At 43.0% G+C, this 19,989-nt stretch overlaps 1 protein-coding gene across 1 annotated transcript in view; it reads left to right on the plus strand.

Moving 5' to 3' along the window:
* Positions 1-13,028: 13,028 nt before the first annotated feature.
* LOC124788110 (transmembrane protein 198) overlaps positions 13,029-19,989 on the plus strand; it is a 189,278-nt gene continuing 182,317 nt past the window's right edge. The window contains exon 1 of the mRNA XM_047255232.1: positions 13,029-13,143. Coding sequence (XP_047111188.1) covers positions 13,107-13,143 — 37 coding nt within the window. The 5' untranslated portion in view covers positions 13,029-13,106. The remainder of the gene's footprint in view (positions 13,144-19,989) is intronic.

The raw sequence follows: 19,989 nt of genomic DNA on the forward strand, positions 1-19,989 counted from the left end.
TTTTCACCACATTTCTCAATTGACTGCCAAACGCTTCCAACAAAAACTACTTTTTTATTTGTGAAAAATTATGCCAGAACTACATTTGACCTGGATTTGTTCAAAGTACCAGTTATAAAATCTAAGAAATACATCGAACGCCACTCTGGTGGGCAGCGGGACGAAATTACTATAAACTATCAATTATAGTAAAATGTCGTTAAAATTCTTTTAAACAGTAAGAGTGGGCTCGTGTCAAAACTTTAAACATTGTATTCGCCACGTTTCGAGCTCTAGTCACTTATAAAAGAAAATGGACTATGGGAATTATGTCAACTATAGGTGTCAAAATTGTTTACTTTAGGAGCAGGTCCATTTTAGAGTATCAATTTTAGGTGCACTTCAAAGGTTCAGTTCCCACTATTTTTACAAAAGCTTAAACTATCAGTTTAAAAAAACATGATATGTTAGATGAAAAAAAAAATGATATGTTAGATGAAAGGTCCCCCCCCCATGAACCATGGACCTTGCCGTTGGTGGGGAGGCTTGCGTGCCTCAGCGATACAGATAGCCGTACCGTAGGTGCAACCACAACGGAGGGGTATCTGTTGAGAGGCCAGACAAACGTGTGGTTCCTGAAGAGGGGCAGCAGCCTTTTCAGTAGTTGCAAGGGCAAAAGTTTGGATGATTGCTGATCTGGCCTTGTAACAATAACCAAAACGGCCTTGCTGTGCTGGTACTGCGAACGGCTGAAAGCAAGGGGAAACTACAGCCGTAATTTTTCCCGAGGGCATGCAGCTTTACTGTATGATTACATGATGATGGCGTCCTCTTGGGTAAAATATTCCGGAGGTAAAATAGTCCCCCATTCGGATCTCCGGGCGGGGACTACTCAAGAGGATGTCGTTATCAGGAGAAAGAAAACTGGCGTTCTACGGATCGGAGCGTGGAATGTCAGATCCCTTAATCGGGCAGGTAGGTTAGAAAATTTAAAAAGGGAAATGGATAGGTTGAAGTTAGATATAGTGGGAATTAGTGAAGTTCGGTGGCAGGAGGAACAAGACTTCTGGTCAGTTGACTACAGGGTTATAAACACAAAATCAAATAGGGGTAATGCAGGAGTAGGTTTAATAATGAATAGGAAAATAGGAATGCGGGTAAGCTACTACAAACAGCATAGTGAACGCATTATTGTGGCCAAGATAGATACGAAGCCCACACCTACTACAGTAGTACAAGTTTATATGCCAACTAGCTCTGCAGATGACGAAGAAATTGAAGAAATGTATGATGAAATAAAAGAAATTATTCAGATTGTGAAGGGAGACGAAAATTTAATAGTCATGGGTGACTGGAATTCGAGTGTAGGAAAAGGAAGAGAAGGAAACATAGTAGGTGAATATGGATTGGGGGACGGAAATGAAAGAGGAAGCCGCCTGGTAGAATTTTGCACAGAGCACAACATAATCATAACTAACACTTGGTTTAAGAATCATGAAAGAAGGTTGCATACATGGAAGAACCCTGGAGATACTAAAAGGTATCAGATAGATTATATAATGGTAAGACAGAGATTTAGGAACCAGGTTTTAAATTGTAAGACATTCCCAGGGGCAGATGTGGACTCTGACCACAATCTATTGGTTATGACCTGTAGATTAAAACTGAAGAAACTGCAAAAAGGTGGGAATTTAAGGAGATGGGACCTGGATAAACTAAAAGAACCAGAGGTTGTACACAGATTCAGGGAGAGCATAAGGGAGCAATTGACTGGAATGGGGGAAATAAATACAGTAGAAGAAGAATGGGTAGCTTTGAGGGATGAAATAGTGAAGGCAGCAGAGGATCAAGTAGGTAAAAAGACGAGGGCTAGTAGAAATCCTTGGGTAACAGAAGAAATATTGAATTTAATTGATGAAAGGAGAAAATATAAAAATGCAGTAAGTGAAACAGGCAAAAAGGAATACAAACGTCTCAAAAATGAGATCGACAGGAAGTGCAAAATGGCTAAGCAGCGATGGCTAGAGGACAAATGTAAGGATGTTGAGGCCTATCACACTAGGGGTAAGATAGATACCGCCTACAGGAAAATTAAAGAGACCTTTGGAGATAAGAGAACGACTTGTATGAATATCAATAGCTCAGATGGAAACCCAGTTCTAAGCAAAGAAAGGAAAGCAGAAAGGTGGAAGGAGTATATAGAGGGTCTATACAAGGGCGATGTACTTGAGGACAATATTATGGAAATGGAAGAGGATGTAGATGAAGATGAAATGGGAGATACGATACTGCGTGAAGAGTTTGACAGAGCACTGAAAGACCTGAGTCGAAACAAGGCCCCCGGAGTAGACAATATTCCATTGGAACTACTGACGGCCGTGGGAGAGCCAGTCCTGACAAAACTCTACCATCTGGTGAGCAAGATGTATGAAACAGGCGAAATACCCTCAGACTTCAAGAAGGATATAATAATTCCAATCCCAAAGAAAGCAGGTGTTGACAGATGTGAAAATTACCGAACTATCAGCTTAATAAGTCACAGATGCAAAATACTAACACGAATTCTTTACAGACGAATAGAAAAACTAGTAGAAGCCAACCTCGGGGAAGATCAGTTTGAATTCCGTAGAAACACTGGAACACGTGAGGCAGTACTGACCTTACGACTTATCTTAGAAGAAAGATTAAGGAAAGGCAAACCTACGTTTCTAGCATTTGTAGACTTAGAGAAAGCTTTTGACAATGTTGACTGGAATACTCTCTTTCAAATTCTAAAGGTGGCAGGCGTAAAATACAGGGAGCGAAAGGCTATTTACAATTTGTACAGAAACCAGATAGCAGTTATAAGAGTCGAGGGACATGAAAGGGAAGCAGTGGTTGGGAAGGGAGTAAGACAGGGTTGTAGCCTCTCCCCGATGTTGTTCAATCTGTATATTGAGCAAGCAGTAAAGGAAACAAAAGAAAAATTCGGAGTAGGTATTAAAATTCATGGAGAAGAAATAAAAACTTTGAGGTTCGCCGATGACATTGTAATTCTGTCAGAGACAGCAAAGGACTTGGAAGAGCAGTTGAATGGAATGGACAGTGTCTTGAAAGGAGGATATAAGATGAACATCAACAAAAGCAAAACAAGGATAATGGAATGTAGTCTAATTAAGTCGGGTGATGCTGAGGGAATTAGATTAGGAAATGAGGCACTTAAAGTAGTAAAGGAGTTTTGCTATTTGGGGAGCAAAATAACTGATGATGGTCGAAGTAGAGAGGATATAAAATGTAGGCTGGCAATGGCAAGGAAAGCGTTTCTGAAGAAGAGAAATTTGTTAACATCCAGTATTGATTTAAGTGTCAGGAAGTCATTTCTGAAAGTATTCGTATGGAGTGTAGCCATGTATGGAAGTGAAACATGGACGATAAATAGTTTGGACAAGAAGAGAATAGAAGCTTTCGAAATGTGGTGCTACAGAAGAATGCAAAACTAATGAGGAAGTATTGAATAGGATTGGGTAGAAGAGAAGTTTGTGGCACAACTTGACCAGAAGAAGGGATCGGTTGGTAGGACATGTTCTGAGGCATCAAGGGATCACCAATTTAGTATTGGAGGGCAGCGTTGAGGGTAAAAATCGTAGAGGGAGACCAAGAGATGAATACACTAAGCAGATTCAGAAGGATGTAGGTTGCAGTAGGTACTGGGAGATGAAAAAGCTTGCACAGGATAGAGTAGCATGGAGAGCTGCATCAAACCAGTCTCAGGACTGAAGACCACAACAACAGATGAAAGGTGAGACTTTGCAGTTTCAGAAAATAATTTTGGAGCCTAGGTTTAAAAATGACAGACACTGTAAATACAAATTATAGATATACATTGTAAATAATAACTAACCTATCAAAACACTTCTCCGCGAAGTGCTTCGAGCAAAGGCGCGTATGTGCAAATGGCTTAAAGTTTTTCCGTTTCAGGGGCTGTATCCAAAGCTGCCTTCGGTTTTCATCCTTACGGAACCTATGAGTAGGAACGAGAAACGATTATACTTACTTCTGTAACCGAATTATCACAGATACTTTCCAAAATGTAATATGAGTCTGACTTTACAGGCATCACTTTCACCACTTTAATTTACGTGATACTCTATTTCAAGTGTAAAAAACATGTAAAAGTCACTTCAGCAGATTTCAATAAACGCATCTGCACTATCATAGAAACACTTACACGTGAAATGTAATGCCATTTCCCCGACAACCATAAGCGCAACACGAAACAGCCATGTTTTGCCAACATTCACGTGATTTCAGCCCAGAGATGTTGGAGCCACGAAAATGACGTCAGGGCCAGTCTATTATATTTATGGTCGAAGTTGTGTTGCGACTGCGTAGTGGCAATGCGAAGGAACAACCATAGAGTAAATATCTCTGGAGTGAGCATTGCGTTCTGCGCATGTTGTCAACATTAAACCAGGGTTGTCACGTGTTTTCGGGACTTCGCTGTGCGTGTGTGCTTTCCCCATAGTTTGAAGTTTATAATATCACGAGTTTTTGTTGCGTTTTCACCGTTTGTCGATAGTGTTAATGCGATGGTGAATTACTGTTGTTGCTACGGGTGCAAAGAAAAATATGCGAAAGGAGGGATAGTAACTTTTCATGGGTACTATGTTTAAAAATTTCGAGACGCATTATAATTAAGGCATGATTCTGTAGACCTATTTTTCTACGATTTTATGACTATATAATAGATATCACGGCTCGTACAAAAGCTTACAAACAATCGCTTCCTCTCGTAAATTTGCTAGTGGAACAGGAATGGGAATGGTTAGTTGTTTCAGTATCCTCCATGCATTTATCAGTGACTTGTCGATTATGTTATAGATTTTAAAGACGGGAGACAGATAAATTCAATAGAGTGGAAGTCTGTAATTGTCTTCGTATAATATGTGTGTCCAAACCTTTTGTTTACTATAAAGTTACAGTAGGAGACCATGTTAAATGTGTCTAGGACATGGAGAATGATTATGTGTGATTTATATTTGAGTTTCCCGAAGGGTGAACAATGAGTAAAGGCGTGGCTCCAGAAAATAAGGAGGAGTAATTTTGTCCCCACAAAATATTCCAAAGTATGTTCAAAACACTTTGAAGAGGAATGTTTAGAAAGAGAAAAATTTGGACGTGTGTGGCTGAAGGTAGATGTTATACCAACTATTTTTAATTTTCCACAGCACCTACTACCAATTTCTGCATTCAGCTTAAATACATTTTCCGCACAAATCAAATAAAAAACACAATAGTGTAGCTATTCAAAGTACACATTCATCTTCTTTGGTGTATTTTGCCTTCAATTTATTTTATTTACCATTTGATTAAGAAGCGTAAAATATTAGTAAACATGTCCCCAAACTCTTTCATTTGTGTCACTTTCCACTTCCCTTAATGGTGTTATATGACTGTTACATGATCAACTGTATTTGCTTTACAGTACATTTATTCTCCGATCGCCCTTTTTCCTTCTTCTTACTCAGTCTACTATTTATTTAATAAACTGGGAGCAAGTACGTAAAATGCGTTAAATAAACACTTCAAAGTGTCACCAGTAGGAAAAATTGTGCTTTAGGTCGCAAAAACGAAAAAATAAATACGCAGAAATAGCAGAAAAAAGGTCGAATTAGCAGGGATATAATCACTAATGTGAGGCAAATTCGGTGTTTTTCGGACAGTTGCAAAAGTATTAGCGTACTGCCAAGTCGTTTTGCAAGACTATCACTGCAAAAATGTACGTTAGGCTCTGTAATACTATAAAGTGCCGTATCATACCGAAAACTACAAAAAATCGAGTGCATCTGAACTGTGACACCTATCGCAAAGAAGCAGAATGCAATATCACTTGCCCTTAAAATTTACGTAGCTGGTTTATTCCCGGTTTCAAATGGATACTGCTAAAATGTCTGTGCAACATATATAAATAATCCACGACATGTGCGAAAAGAATCCGTCTGTACTAGGGATGTAGTGACATTCGAAATATACAGGGTGTTATACGGACACACACGACGTCCCGAGAACACGTGACCAGGCCGGCAATGTATGTTGACAACACAAAATCTGCTCTGCGCATGTGAGTGCTCACTCCAGAGATATTTACTATATGGGAACAATCACAGCTAAAACAAGACCAAACAGACCACATGTACAAATGGACACGGAACGTCGACAACTACGGAGTGTAGATGTAAAAAAACAGCATGAAATCAGCGGACGGAATTAGTCGTGAGTACAATGAGTGTACGTAGAGAGTTAAAAACAGTCGGGTACAGTGGTCGAGCAACTACTCATAAGCCACACATTTCCGTAATCAGTGCTAAGTGAACCTTGGGGTGGCACAAAGAGTGACTCTGCTGGACCGTAGATGAGTGGAAACAAGTTGTTTGGAGTGATGAATCACGCTATACCCTGTGGGTTTGGGTTTCGCGAACGTCTGGAGAACGTTACCTGCCATCATGTGTAGAGCCAACAGTAAAGCATGAAGGAAGTGGTTTTACGGTATGGTGGTGTTTCTCGTAGTTACAGTGTGGTCCCCTTATTGCGCTTAAGAAAACTGTAAATGCAGAAGGGTATGAACACATTTTATAGCACTGTGCCACGCGTAAAGTAGAAGAATAGTTCAGGAACGATGATTACATCAGCATGACAATTCACCCTTACGTGAAACAGCAGTATGCGGACAACAACATTCATGAAATGGACTGGCCGGCCCAGAATCCCAATGTGAAGTCAATGAGACAGCTTCGGACTGAGTAAAAACGTTGACTTTGGTCCAGACGCCAGCGTCCGCCATAACTACCTCATTTGTTTTCGGCTGTTGAGGAAGAATATGCTGCCAGTCTTCCACAGACATTCAGACATGTCACTGGAAGTGTCCCCAGCAGAGTTCGAGCCATCATAAAGGCGGAAGAGTACGTATTCCAAATTAGTGTCCACTAACAGCTGTCAAGTTACTGTTGATCAGATGGTGCACACTCGCGAAGAAAGTTCCCTCTTACATAATTCTTGCATTTATTGTGCTAATACATTCGTCTCTGCCACAGTGGTTCCCCGTCCAGGTCCCATCTGGACGCTACAATAGCTCTTGAAATTACTCCTGTGGCGCCTACTCCGTGCCTATGGCCGTTGCTGCGGGTATCGAGAGCGTATTACAGTGTTTGCCATACCCGTTGTTTAGTGGCCTTCGTTCTACTGTTTCTGTCTGCCAGGTAAGTTCTCTTAGTTCAGTTGGATTCTATTTATACAAAACGTCTCTCAGTGTAGCTAATTTATTGCTATGTGAATTTTTGTATCGTATTGCTATCCTGTTTATATGAGGTGTTCACCGTTTAAATTTCTTACTGTCACGTTGTAACAGTTTGTTCCAACGTTACGTTTTCTATTACGAATTTTTTACCCATAGAAAACAGAAAAGATCTGATACTACGCAATAATAAGGTTAATGGTACCTGTAAACAGTGGTTCCCAAACTGGGAGTAGTTACTCCCTGAGGGGCAAAATGAAATTTTCTGAGGGGTAAAAACTAAATGTTTCGATTCCGTTTCAGTCACGAAACTAAATTATTTTCAAAAGATCATTACTTTTATCACAATGTTTAAGACTCTAATATGGGTACAGTTTCCTCAAATAGTCCACTCACATACATGTTGTGCTTCGTCCCGTACATCGCTGATGATAAAAAGTGAGACATATACGTAACAAATGCTAAATATCACAAGAAAATGTCTTCTCCAAGTCGTAGAGAGTTCCTGTAATAGTCCAGAAATTACTTCATTGCTCACTTCGAAACAGATTAATGAATTAACTGACAGCGCGACACAACAGTAACTACATAAAGACTACTATTGAATGTACACTGTATTATTCTTATTATTATTACTATCACTGATAGTGGCTGTGGTCAGACACACAGCGTTAACAGCCTGAAGTCTTCCTGCCAGTTCAGTAGTAAGGAGTGCAGCAATCAAGTGATTTACGAGCAGTAAACTGTAACCTCCCCACCGAAATTTTAAAGAAAATGAAAAGACAATACTTAATAGAAATGGGACCCAAACGTAACCTCTCTAGCAATTAAATTTAATGACAATAAAACTGATAATCGAAATCTGACTCAAATATAAGTTCTTCAGAAAAAATTAAGGTCAATTCAGTGATAAGAAAATTCAATTAAACCGAAATATCGGTCTTTGGCCCTGCGCAAAACAATCAGAATTAAAGTCTTACCTCAGAATAACTGGATGGCAAATTTCTGCTCTTATCTTTCCGCACGGCTTGGAGGAACTGCATTGCAAATGATAATATTCCTTTTTTTTTTTTATTTTACTGAAATTTTTCTTTAACGGAAGTGGAATGAAAGGGGAAGTGCAATTAAATCTTTAGTTCAATAAACAATAAAATTTTTAAAAAAATGCTTTTGAAATCAAAATTATTATTGGGGGACTTGTTGGAGATTAATTAGAATAAATAAATTTTACATTATCTAATGATTATATTAATTAACAGTATACCTCATTCAGCATCTTGACCAGTGTTGCCGACCGCCTACATCACACAACCGCACTGGGCTGCTACTACTGACCGACCGCTCTGCATGACGACTACTAGCGTACTGCACTGCACGACTACTACTAACAGACTGCCCGCAACTAAATCGAGCTACAGACTGAGAACCGCTCTGCATAGCGACAACTAGCGAACTGCTCGCAACACTCGCGCGGTCAAGCGCATACTCTCTGGTCAGAGACGCTGCAATGCCTCGCCATCGCTGCTGCGTTACATACGTGTTTCAAAACATAGTGCACACATTTTAACTTGGTCGATTTTAAATGGCGTTGCAGTGTGCAGGTCAAGCAAGTGCCGCAATGGAGAGGAGTAATGCAGGGGAAGTATGTTTCGTAACAATTGTCTATTCTCACTGTGGATAGTTAGCTTTCTTATCTCAGGAGGATTTGTGCATGCATTTGCTATGTCCCATGAATTCCTTTGTCATTCATTCTAACCCCTCCCCCCTCACCCCCCACCCACACAAACACACGAAACTAAATATCATTCATCTTTCGTATTAAAAATAAAAGTGTTCCAAGAAAAGCATTTATTCTACAGTTTAGTTAGGTACTAAAGTTGGTGATAATGTGGGAGAGGAGCAACAGATGGTGGAGGAGGGGGGGGGGGGGGAGTACCAGCTAATGTCTAGTTGTACTTGGCGGTAATGGTCTGAGAACAACTGCACTACAAACTGCCGCATGATTTAAATGTCTAAGAAGATTTAAAATGAAACGAAACGATTTAAAATGAAACGAAACAGGAAATCAGTAGTAAGCTGAATGCTGTTCAGAGTATCGTGAGAAAGTGCCAGATGACTGTTAGGAGAAGAAGGAAATATTCTTAGGGCACTGTTGGTTGGAACACTCCGAGGAGGAGATTCAGGCATCTAATCGGAGTTTTCTTGCTCCATTCACAATGACCCATTTTCTCTTGAGTCGCAAGTGTATCTGCTGAGTATAGGTGACTGCATAGTGTGGTGTCATGATTGTGTTACATTAGGATGAGATAAGGGAGAGGGTAATATCCGGTGCCGGCACAGACTCCTCTTGAATATGACCAAGGCGACCCCATAACGTCCCCACACTGCGATCGGTTTAAATCATGTGATTTGATCCATTATAAATGGTTCTGAAAGCCTGCGACTGTGAAAACAATAGGTTTGTTTATAAATAACTCTTCTGCTACCAGTCATGATTTCTTTATTTTATTTTTCGTACGACGCGTTTCGGGAAATTATTCCCATTTTCAAGTGCATTTTTTGTGTTTGTTATGTCATTTCTATGTGATGTTGTCGATGTGTGAGATTATGCTTCATTTTGTTGACTTTTCTGCAATATATAAGAAAACACGCGATTTTTAGTTGGTTGTCGATCTTTGTGAAGTTGGTGGTGAAATTTAGAAGAATTTGTACTTACAGTTTCTTTATGGTACATTTGTGCAGAGTCTCAAAAAATTGGTTAATTAAGATTTACTCAAGAATTTTTCAACGGAGCAAAGTTTGGTACAACTCTATGAAATTCTGTTAGATAAATTACGACATTTGGTGATGTCAATAGGAATCTTGGAATCAAAAACCTATCCCAGAAATAACGACGTAGGTCAGTAACGTCGACTACCACACACCATCTTCACTGATACAAAACACTGTATTCTTGAAAAATCACTGTTTTCAGATGAGTCACTGAGACTGATCACTTTAACCGTCAATCCTATAGTCGCGTGACGCTGGTGCCATCGTAATCTTGTCTGCGGGGCCAGTGGTGCATAACTGTTCCACATCCGAAGTTTGCGACAATTCGCGGGGCAAACTCGCAATCGCACTCCGCTCAGATATAGTGGTAAGATGTCCTAGTGGATAGCCCGTCAAAAACTGATCACTGATCAAGCATGAAAAAAGGAAAAAGGAAGATTGAAGTGCAAAAAAAAAAATGAAAACAGTAAACGGCCCAAGCTTGAAAAGTGCAATATCGAGACATAGTCGCGGCGTCGTGGTTAACCACTTGGCTCATTCTGGTTGCTCCATAGTTCACAATTCAGTTCGCCTTTACCTGTTTTCATGCTTGATCTGTGTTCAGTTTTTGACGAGATGGCCACTGGGCCCTCTTACAACTAAATCTGAGGGGATGCGATGGGGAGTTTCCCTTGTTAATAATATTGTGTACTGGTATAAACTGTGTCAGCGTTTTCTTCTCTTACCACTGCAATGCACGAGTGTCAGAAAGCCACATGCTGTTACTTCACACCTCGCACAAAGGTCGCGAGCGCAGTGTGCCGCTTACGAGCCCTCCTTGTGGCTCTAATCTGCTGCTAACGGGGCACACAGCGGTCGAAATCCTATCCGGGACCAGCGCGCACACCCGAGCACGTAGAGTTTCAGTCAATATTACGAAAACGTGCCAGTCTTAACCTTTACCGTCCTCTTTGCCTTATCATATCCCAGTGATTACAGCAGTTACACATGAACATAACGAGCAAGGAATTTTTATTTAAAGTGCGCTTCATCAAAAATGAACACGAAACTGTCAATCTGATTGCGTTACTTTATATTTGAGGAATAAAGAAATTTGTGCACAGCTTACACTGTGTTGGGGCAACCGCCGGGCTTAACGTCTTCATCCGACAGATATATCACCGTCAACAGTGTCACAAGCTCTCAATCCTTGACACATTCCGGAGAGATTTTCAATCTAATCCACTAAATTGGCACAAAGTTGGGCGATCAGTAACTTTACGGCACTTCCCCTGCTCTCCTTGTGAGACAAATACTGGCGGTGAAAATTTCTTCCTAACCCAGCAGGTTCGATCTGGGTATCTTCAAAGTCGAGCGCCACCGAACAGGCCTGTGTTGCCGACCTCGGTTACAGAGGTGAGTAGACTGATAGGGAAACCAAATACAAAGACACCAATATGTCCTATTTTTGAATATTCCTCCAATGTGTGTAGTACCCACGACGCACGCGTGACAACAGAGAGATAAGGAGTTCAGAGACGCGCTGTTAGGATCATAGCACGTCAGTACAATGCACACAAAATGTAAAGAGAACGGTGAGTCTACTTAAATAGGGATACTGGAAAAAATCTGAAAATTTGTTCCAGGACTGGAACCCGTACCTGGATTTCTTGACTTTCGTAACTAGTCATTGCACCAGTAGAGTATTCTCGTACGCCGCCTGGCCCGAGGCAAATTCTAAATGTCATCTGTTTCCCTTCTATATGCTGAAGACCTTAGACGCGATGCTGTTTTTGCGAGAAACAAGAATAGGTATTCGAGGAAGATTGTGAAATAATTCAGCTCATACTTATTCAAATATTCCGGGCGTTTATGCCGTGCCGACCGCGGTGGCCAAGCGGTTCTAGGTGCTTCAGTCTGGAACAGCGCGACTGTTACGGTCGCAGGTTCGAATCCTGCCCCGGGCATCGATGTGTGTGATGTCCTTAGGTTAGTTAGGTTTAAGTAGTTCTAAGTTCTGGGGGACTGATGACCTCAGATGTTAAGTCCCATAGTGCTCAGAGCCATTTGAACAATTTTTTTCTTTATGTCGTGTTCGGATGAATTTGTTGTTGAAACTCACGTTTTGTCTCTCTCTGCAGAGGATATCTTCACGGGGATTGTAGCTTTGTCAGAGGGCCGATGCACACCCTGGCTCTCTACTATCCCCTGCGAAAATGCGTACGTTTATCGAGGCGCTCCACCCTCTGTACTCAGTTGTTTCTGAAGCACACTGTTTACAACGGATCACAGTGGTGCAGCGGAAGTCGAGACGAACAAATTGATATGGGACTCATGTGGTCTGGCCGGCCGAGGTGGCCGAGCGCTTCTAGGCGCTTCAGTCCGGAACCGCGCGACTGCTACGGTCGCAGGTTCGAATCCTGCCTTGGGCGTGGATGTGTGTGATGTCCTTAGGTTAGTTAGGTTTAAGTATTTCTAAGTTCTGGGGGACTAATGACCTCGGATGTTAAGTCCCATAGCGCTCAGAGCCATTTGAACCATGTGGTCTGTCAAACCGGAAAATAACCTCAAATTGCCCAACAAAATCCACCTGTAACAATCACGTTACAGAAAACACTCGTTCTCCAACTGGGAATAACACTACCCTGTCAGAAGCTGAATCTCTTAGCTATTTCGTTGACTGGCGTCTTTTGAAGGCTTTTGTTGTACGATTTTTAAATGTCTTCCGTGACTGGGAGTGGACGCTGACGCAGCGGTGTGCTGGCAGGCCGCGATGGCGATGGCGCTGTCGCTGTCGGTGTCGGTGCCGGCGTCGGTGACGAGCCCGGCGGCGTCGTCGGCGCTGCCGTCGGCTCCGACACTGGCGCCCGCCGTCGCGGTGACGGTGGGCGGCGCGGTGGCTGGGGGCGGCGGCCGCGGCCCGGGGGGCGGCGCCGGTCCCAGGACTCCCGCCCCCGGGCCTCCCGTGGTGGGTGGCGGGCCCGGCGGTGGCGCGGGCGGTGGCCGCGGACATCCGGGGGCGGACGCGGGGGCGGCCGCCTGCCCCCCGAGGCTCGACTACGGCGCCGCCGCGGACACCGACGCCGCCGCCGCCATCATCTGCTCCATGTACATCGTCTTCGGCGTCGTCTACAGCCTGCTCGGTGAGTACCCCTCAAAGTCTTCATATCCACAGTTTCGTGCTTTAACCTCCCCTTCCTAATCGGCCAATTGGATTGCGATACACTACCGGCCATTAAAATTGCTACACCACGAAGATGACGTGCTACAGACGCGAAATTTAACCGACGGAAAGAAGATGCTGTGATATGCAAATAATCAGCTTTTCAGAGCATTCACACAAGGTTGGCGCCGGTGGTGACACCTACAACGTGCTGACATGAGGAAAGTTTCCAACCCATTTCTCATACACAAACAGCAGTTGACCGGCGTTGCCTGGTGAAACGTTGTTGTGATGCCTCGTGTAAGCTGGAGAAATGCGTACCATCACGTTTCCGACTTTGATAAAGGTCGGATTGTAGCCTATCACGATTGCGGTTTATCTTATCGCGACATTGCTTCTCGCGTTGGTCGAGATCCAATGACTGTTAGCAGAATATGGAATCGTTGGGTTCAGGAGGGTAATCCGGAACGCCGTGCTGGATCCCAACGGCCTATCACTAGCAGTCGAGATGACAGGCATGGCTGTAACGGATCGTGCAGCCACGTCTCGATCCCTGAGTCAACAGATGGGGACGTTTGCAAGACAACAACCATCTGCACGAACAGTTCCACGGCGTTTGCAGCGGCATGGACTATCAGCTCGGAGACCATGGCTGCGGTTACCCTTGACGCTGCATCACAGACAGGAGCGCCTGCGATGGTGCACTCAATGACGAACCTGGATGCACGAATAGTAAAACGTCATTTTTCGGATGAATCCAGGTTCTGTTTACAGCATCATGATGGTCGCATCCGTGATTGGTGACATCGAGGTGAAGGCACATCGGAAGCGTGTATTCGTCATCGCCATACTGGCATATAACCTTGAGTGATGGTATGGGGTGCCATTGGTTACACGTCTCGGTCACCTCTTGTTCGCATTGACGGCACTTTGAACAGTGGACGTTACATTTCAGATGTGTTACGACCCGTGGCTCTACCCTTCATTCGATCCCTGCGAAACCCATCATTTCAGCAGGATAATGCACGACCGCATGTTGCAGGTCCTGTACGGGCCTTTCTGGATACAGAAAATGTTCGACTGCTGCCCTGGCCAGCACAAATGGTTCAAATGGCTCTGAGCACTATGGGACTTAACATCTGTGGGCATCAGTCCCCTAGAACTTAGAACTACTTAAACCTAACTAACCTAAGGACATCACACACATCCATGCCCGAGGCAGGATTCGAACCTGCGACCGTAGCAGTCGCGCGGGGCCAGCACATTCTTCAGATCTCTCACCAGTTGAAAACGTCTGGTCAATGGTGGCCGAGCAGCTGGCTCGTCGCAATACGCCAATCACTACTCTTGATGAACTGTGGTATCGTGTTGAAGCTGCGTGGGCAGCTGTACCTGTACACGCCATCCAATCTCTGTTTGACTCAATGCCCGGGCGTATTAAGGTCGTTATTACGGCCAGAGGTGGTTGTTCTGGGTACTGATTTCTCAGGATCTATGCACCCAAATCGCGTGAAAATGTAATCACATGTCAGTTCTAGTATAATATATCTGTCCAATGAATACCCGTTTATCATCTGCATTTCTTCGTGGTGTAGCAATTTTAATGGCCAGTAGTATGTAATTGACCGTGATCGCGTTTGCCTACTGAAATTTTACAGTGAGTGAGGCTACTGTTATCGAAGCAAAATAACACCGGGTAGTTGGAGGAAAGTGCACAACAGACTCTTGTGAAGGAAGACTCTATTCTAGATACTGAAAAAAATTCTGAAATGGGTGGAATTTAGTGCAATCGCTCACGAGCCGCATAGGGGAAAAGGATACCACATAATCTTTTAATACAAAAAATATTGCTTATACAAAAATACTGATTAGCAAAAAAGGAATAATCAAACGCTCACCAGCCCACAAGGGCAATGAACCTCTAGAACCTTAAGAAAGGTAATGGCAAAGAAGATTAAGCAAATAGTCACTGGTGTGGCAACGGAAGGTTGTCACCCTTTTCCACAACACAAGAGTTCGCGAGAAAATAAATGAATCAGAAAGCACTGAGTTTACAGTTATCCAGTCTGGAATACTAAATTGTGAAAGGCAATTGAAGTTGCTGGTTAAATGACTGATTGTAACTGAAACTTAGTTTCGTAAAAAATGACTTTCAGTAACCTCAGCATAACGTAATGCAAAATTTAGAAAAAGGCAAGCAGTTTACTATTAATTAGGGAAAGATTGAATTTACTTTAAGCAAATGAGCTCCTGCTTTACTTTTAAGATAACAATAACGTATGTACCAAGCCAGCAGAAGTCACTCGCTAAGCTAAATATAGAACAAATAAAATTGCCCACTATTAATTTGTGCTGTATCTTTAGTTATTAGTTTTGCCATTGAAATTTTGCGTTACTTTAAATGAGTGAAGTTAATACTCAAAATTGCAAAGTGGTTTAGCCACCGTTATCCAATACAAGAATGAACAATTACTGAGGCAACAAAATTTATATCGAAACTGGGCACTACCGAACAAACAAAACTGGCAGTATATAGTCAATCAATTTTCATATTTTTACGACACTCGGTGATTGTACGGAAAGGAAAGGGACCCTGCTTGGTAATAATGTCCAAATGATCATTACGATAAAATAAGAGAAATCAGGGCTCACACAGAAAAATTTATGTGCTCGTTTTTCCCGCGTGTCGTTCGAGAGTGGAACGGTAGAGAGACAGCTTGAAGGTGGTTCATTGAACCCTCTGCCAGGCACTTTATTGTGAATAGCAGAGTAATCCCGTAGATGTAGATGTAGGTGAAGGACAGTGACAACACAGGTGCCCCACAAGTGTCAACTACTGCAGGTTATCATTCAAAAAATTTATTAAACTTTGTGAAAGAGATGGTACTGCATAATGCCAGTACAATATTAGTTAACAGTCTTACGATGTTGTAGCTTTACGGACGACGAAGGAAGTGGTCGACGACAATGCTGAGCTTCCGCTGTTGCTGCTGCTGTTGGCTGAGACATCGAGTCGTCTCCAGAGCCACGGATAATTATGGGACAGGCAATAGTTAAAATTGCAGCTTTCTCCGCCTGTACACTACTACCGTGCTTTCAATACACGCGGGTTAACGAAGTAGGTGCGCCTACACTGGCGCGATCGTATCTGCACACCGCGTCTGTAGGAAAGCTCAACAAACACTTCCGCACTCTTTCATGACTGAAGCTACTCTGCTTCATCAATGATCGCAGCACGACAGAGTCTCTTCATATGCAAAGATAAACAACGGCACAGCAACTGCCATTTCGTAGTTGCTATCGGCACATTAAAATAATGTTGCCTTAGCTATTACCCAGAAATTTACAATATTTACATTATAATCAAAATCAGTTATACACTGTGACAAATAAATACGCTATTACATCCTTTACATACTAACTATAGTTTCTGTAATAAAACTTACATATTCAGAAACGGAAGTAAAGTACAAGTTATCAACAGATACTAAATGGTGAAAAATTCTGGATGACGCAGAAAGTATTTTATCTGTATTTATGGTATTGCAATGCCACAGCAAGGATAAACTTGCCAGAATTGGCACAGTTTATGAAAGACTGCCCTTAACCGCAGTTAGAACATCCCAGTGCGATCTCCTAGATTCGAAGACATATTCTGCTGCCAGGCTGTGAGCACGACGACACTGCACCGCGACTAAAACCGTGGTCGTAAGATGCGGACAGAGCAGTGTGCTCCTGTCGCTATCAGACACGTTCGGCAGCACGTCAGTCGAGGCACTGTGCGCGATGCTCGGGTTATACCCAACAGACATAACTATTAATTGTCGCGTTGCAGTACAGGGTATTTGCACAAAAGCGCCAAAGAAACTGGTATAGGCATGCGTATTCAAATACAGAGATACGTGAACACGCAGAATACACAAAAAGTGTCTGGCGCAGTTGTTAGATCGGTTACTGCTGCTACAGTGGCAGGTTATCAAGATTTAAGTGAGTTTGAACGTGGTTTTAAGGTCGGCACACGTGCGATGGGACACAGCATCTTCGAGGTAGCAATGAAGAGGGGATTCTCCCATACGACCATTTTACTAGTGTACCGTGAATATCAGAAATCGGGTAAAATATCAAATCTCCGACATCGCTGCGGCCGGAAAAAGATCCTGCGAGAGCGGGAACAACGACGACCGAAGAGAATCGTTGAACTAACAGAAATGCAATCCTTCAACAAATTGCTGCAGATTTCAATGCTGGACCATCAATAAGTGTAAGCGTACTAACCATTATCATCGATATGGGCTTTCGGAACAGAGGGCCCACTCTTGTAGACTTGATGACTGAACGACACAGAGCTTTACCCCTCGCCTGTGTCCTTCAACACTGACATTGAACTGATGACTGGAATCATGTTGCCTGATCGGCCAAGTCTCGTTTCAAATTGTATCGAGCAGATGGACGTGTTCGGATATGGAGACAACCTCGAGAATCCATGGACCCTGCATGTCAGCAGGGGACTGTTCAAGCTGGTGGAGGCTCTGTAATGGTGTGGGGCGTGTGGAGTTAGTGATATGGGACCCCTGATGCGTCTAAATATGACTTTGACAGGTGAAACGTACGTACGTATCCTGTCTGATCACTTTGGCAATTCCAGAAGGACAATACGACACGCCACACGTCCAGAATTGCTACAGAGTGGCTCCAGGAACTCTCTTCTGAGTTTAAACACCTCCGCTGGCCACCAAACTCCCCAGACATGTTAAATATATCTGGGATGTCTTGCAACTTGCTGTTCAGAAGAGATCTCCACCCCCTCGTACTCTTACTGCTTTATGGACAGCCCTGCAGGATTCATGGTGTCGGTTCCGTCCAGCACTACTTCAGACATTAGTCGAGTCCATGCCACGTCGTGTTGTGGCACTTCTGCGCGCTCGCGGGTGCCCTGCACGATTTTGGGCACGTGTACCAGGTTTTTGGCTCTTCAAAGTATAATGTCCATGAAAGAACGTAACAAATGATAGACTGTGTGAAAGACGAACACTCAAAGTTTATCCTCCGTCATACGGCACCCTTCTAAACGACAGTTCAATACAACCCATATCCGACCAAGCACATTGAAGATAAGAACACCTGCAGCGATGCAATGTCTCAAGTCTTCGAGATTGTGTGTTAGAGATGGAACAGAAACGTCATACAATTCCACAAGAAATATCGCAAGGCCTCAGATCTGACAACCGTGGCGCCCACTCAAGTATTGGCAGGTCATCAGCCACGACGCGGCCTATCCCGCGACGTGACATCTCAGTTAGGTAATCTCATACTCAATTGTGGCAATGTTTAAGGGCGCCATCATGTTGGAAGACGAAATCCCTGCTGACAGTTTCAGATTGTGGCATGAGCCACAATTCTAGTGTGTCGAGGTAGGTGACTGCACTGACATTTCTGTCAATGAATTTTTTGTACCGCTTCAGAATGTAGTTCTAAATTGCTGATGTGAAACACGACACGAAAATTCCTTTGCACTACCCATCGATTGGCAACACCAAATTTCTACGGAATCCAAACTGATCTTCCCCGAGGTCGGCTTCTATCAGTTTTTCCATTCGTCTGCAAAGAATTCGCGTTAGTATTTTGCAGCTGTCACTTATTAAACTCATATTGCGGTAATTTTCACATCTGTCAACACCTGCTTTCTTTGGGACTGGAATTATTATATTCTTCTTGAAGTCTGAGGGTATTTTGCCTGTGTCATACATCTTGCTCACCAGATGGTAGAGTTTTGTCAAGACTGGCTCTCCCAAGGCCGTCAGTAGTTCTAATGGAATGTTGTCTACCCGCGGGGCCTTGTTTCGACTCAGGTCTTTCAGTGCTGTGTCAAACTCTTCACGCAGTGTCGTATCTCCCATTTCATCTTCATCTACATCCTCTTCCATTTCCATAATATTGTCCTCAAGTACATCGCTCTTGTATAGACCCTCTATATACTCCTTCCGAACACGTGAGGCAATACTGACCTTACGACTTATCTTAGAAGAAAGATTAAGGAAAGGCAAACCTACGTTTCTAGCATTTGTAGACTTGGAGAAAGCTTTTGACAATGTTGATTGGAATACTCTCTTTCAAATTCTGAAGGTGGCAGGGGTAAAATACATGGAGCGAAAGGCTATTTACAATTTGTACAGAAACCAGATGGCAGTTATAAGAGTCGAGGGGTATGAAAGGGAAGGAGTGCTTGGGAAGGGAGTGAGACAGGGTTGCAGCCTCTCCCCGATGTTATTCAATTTGTATATTGAGCAAGCAGTAAAGGAAACAAAAGATCTGGAGCCGAGCGACCGCTCCGGTCGCAGCTTCGAATCCTGCCTCGGTCATGGATGTGTGTGATGTCCTTAGGTTAGTTAGGTTTAATTAGTTCTAAGTTCTAAGCGACTGATGACCTCAGAAGTTAAGTCGCATAGTGCTCAGAGCCATTTGAACCATTTTTTTAAACAAAAGAAACGTTCGGAGTAGGTATTAAAATCCACGGAGAAGAAATAAAAACTTTGAGGTTCGCCGATGACATTGTAATTATGTCAGAGACAGCAAAGGACTTGGAAGAGCAGTTGAACGGAATGGACAGTGTCTTGAATGGAGGGTATAAGATGAACATCAACAAAAGCAAAACGAGGATCATGGAATGTAGTCGAATTAAGTCGGGTGATGCTCAGGGAATTACATTAGGAAATGAGACACTTGAAGTAGTAAAGGAGTTTTGCTATTTGGGGAGCAAAGTAACTGATGATGGTCAAAGTAGAGAGGATATAAAATGTAGACTGGCAATGGCAAGGAAAGCGTTTCT

This window comes from Schistocerca piceifrons, chromosome 3 (assembly GCF_021461385.2).
Source record: "Schistocerca piceifrons isolate TAMUIC-IGC-003096 chromosome 3, iqSchPice1.1, whole genome shotgun sequence".
NCBI lineage: Eukaryota > Metazoa > Arthropoda > Insecta > Orthoptera > Acrididae > Schistocerca > Schistocerca piceifrons.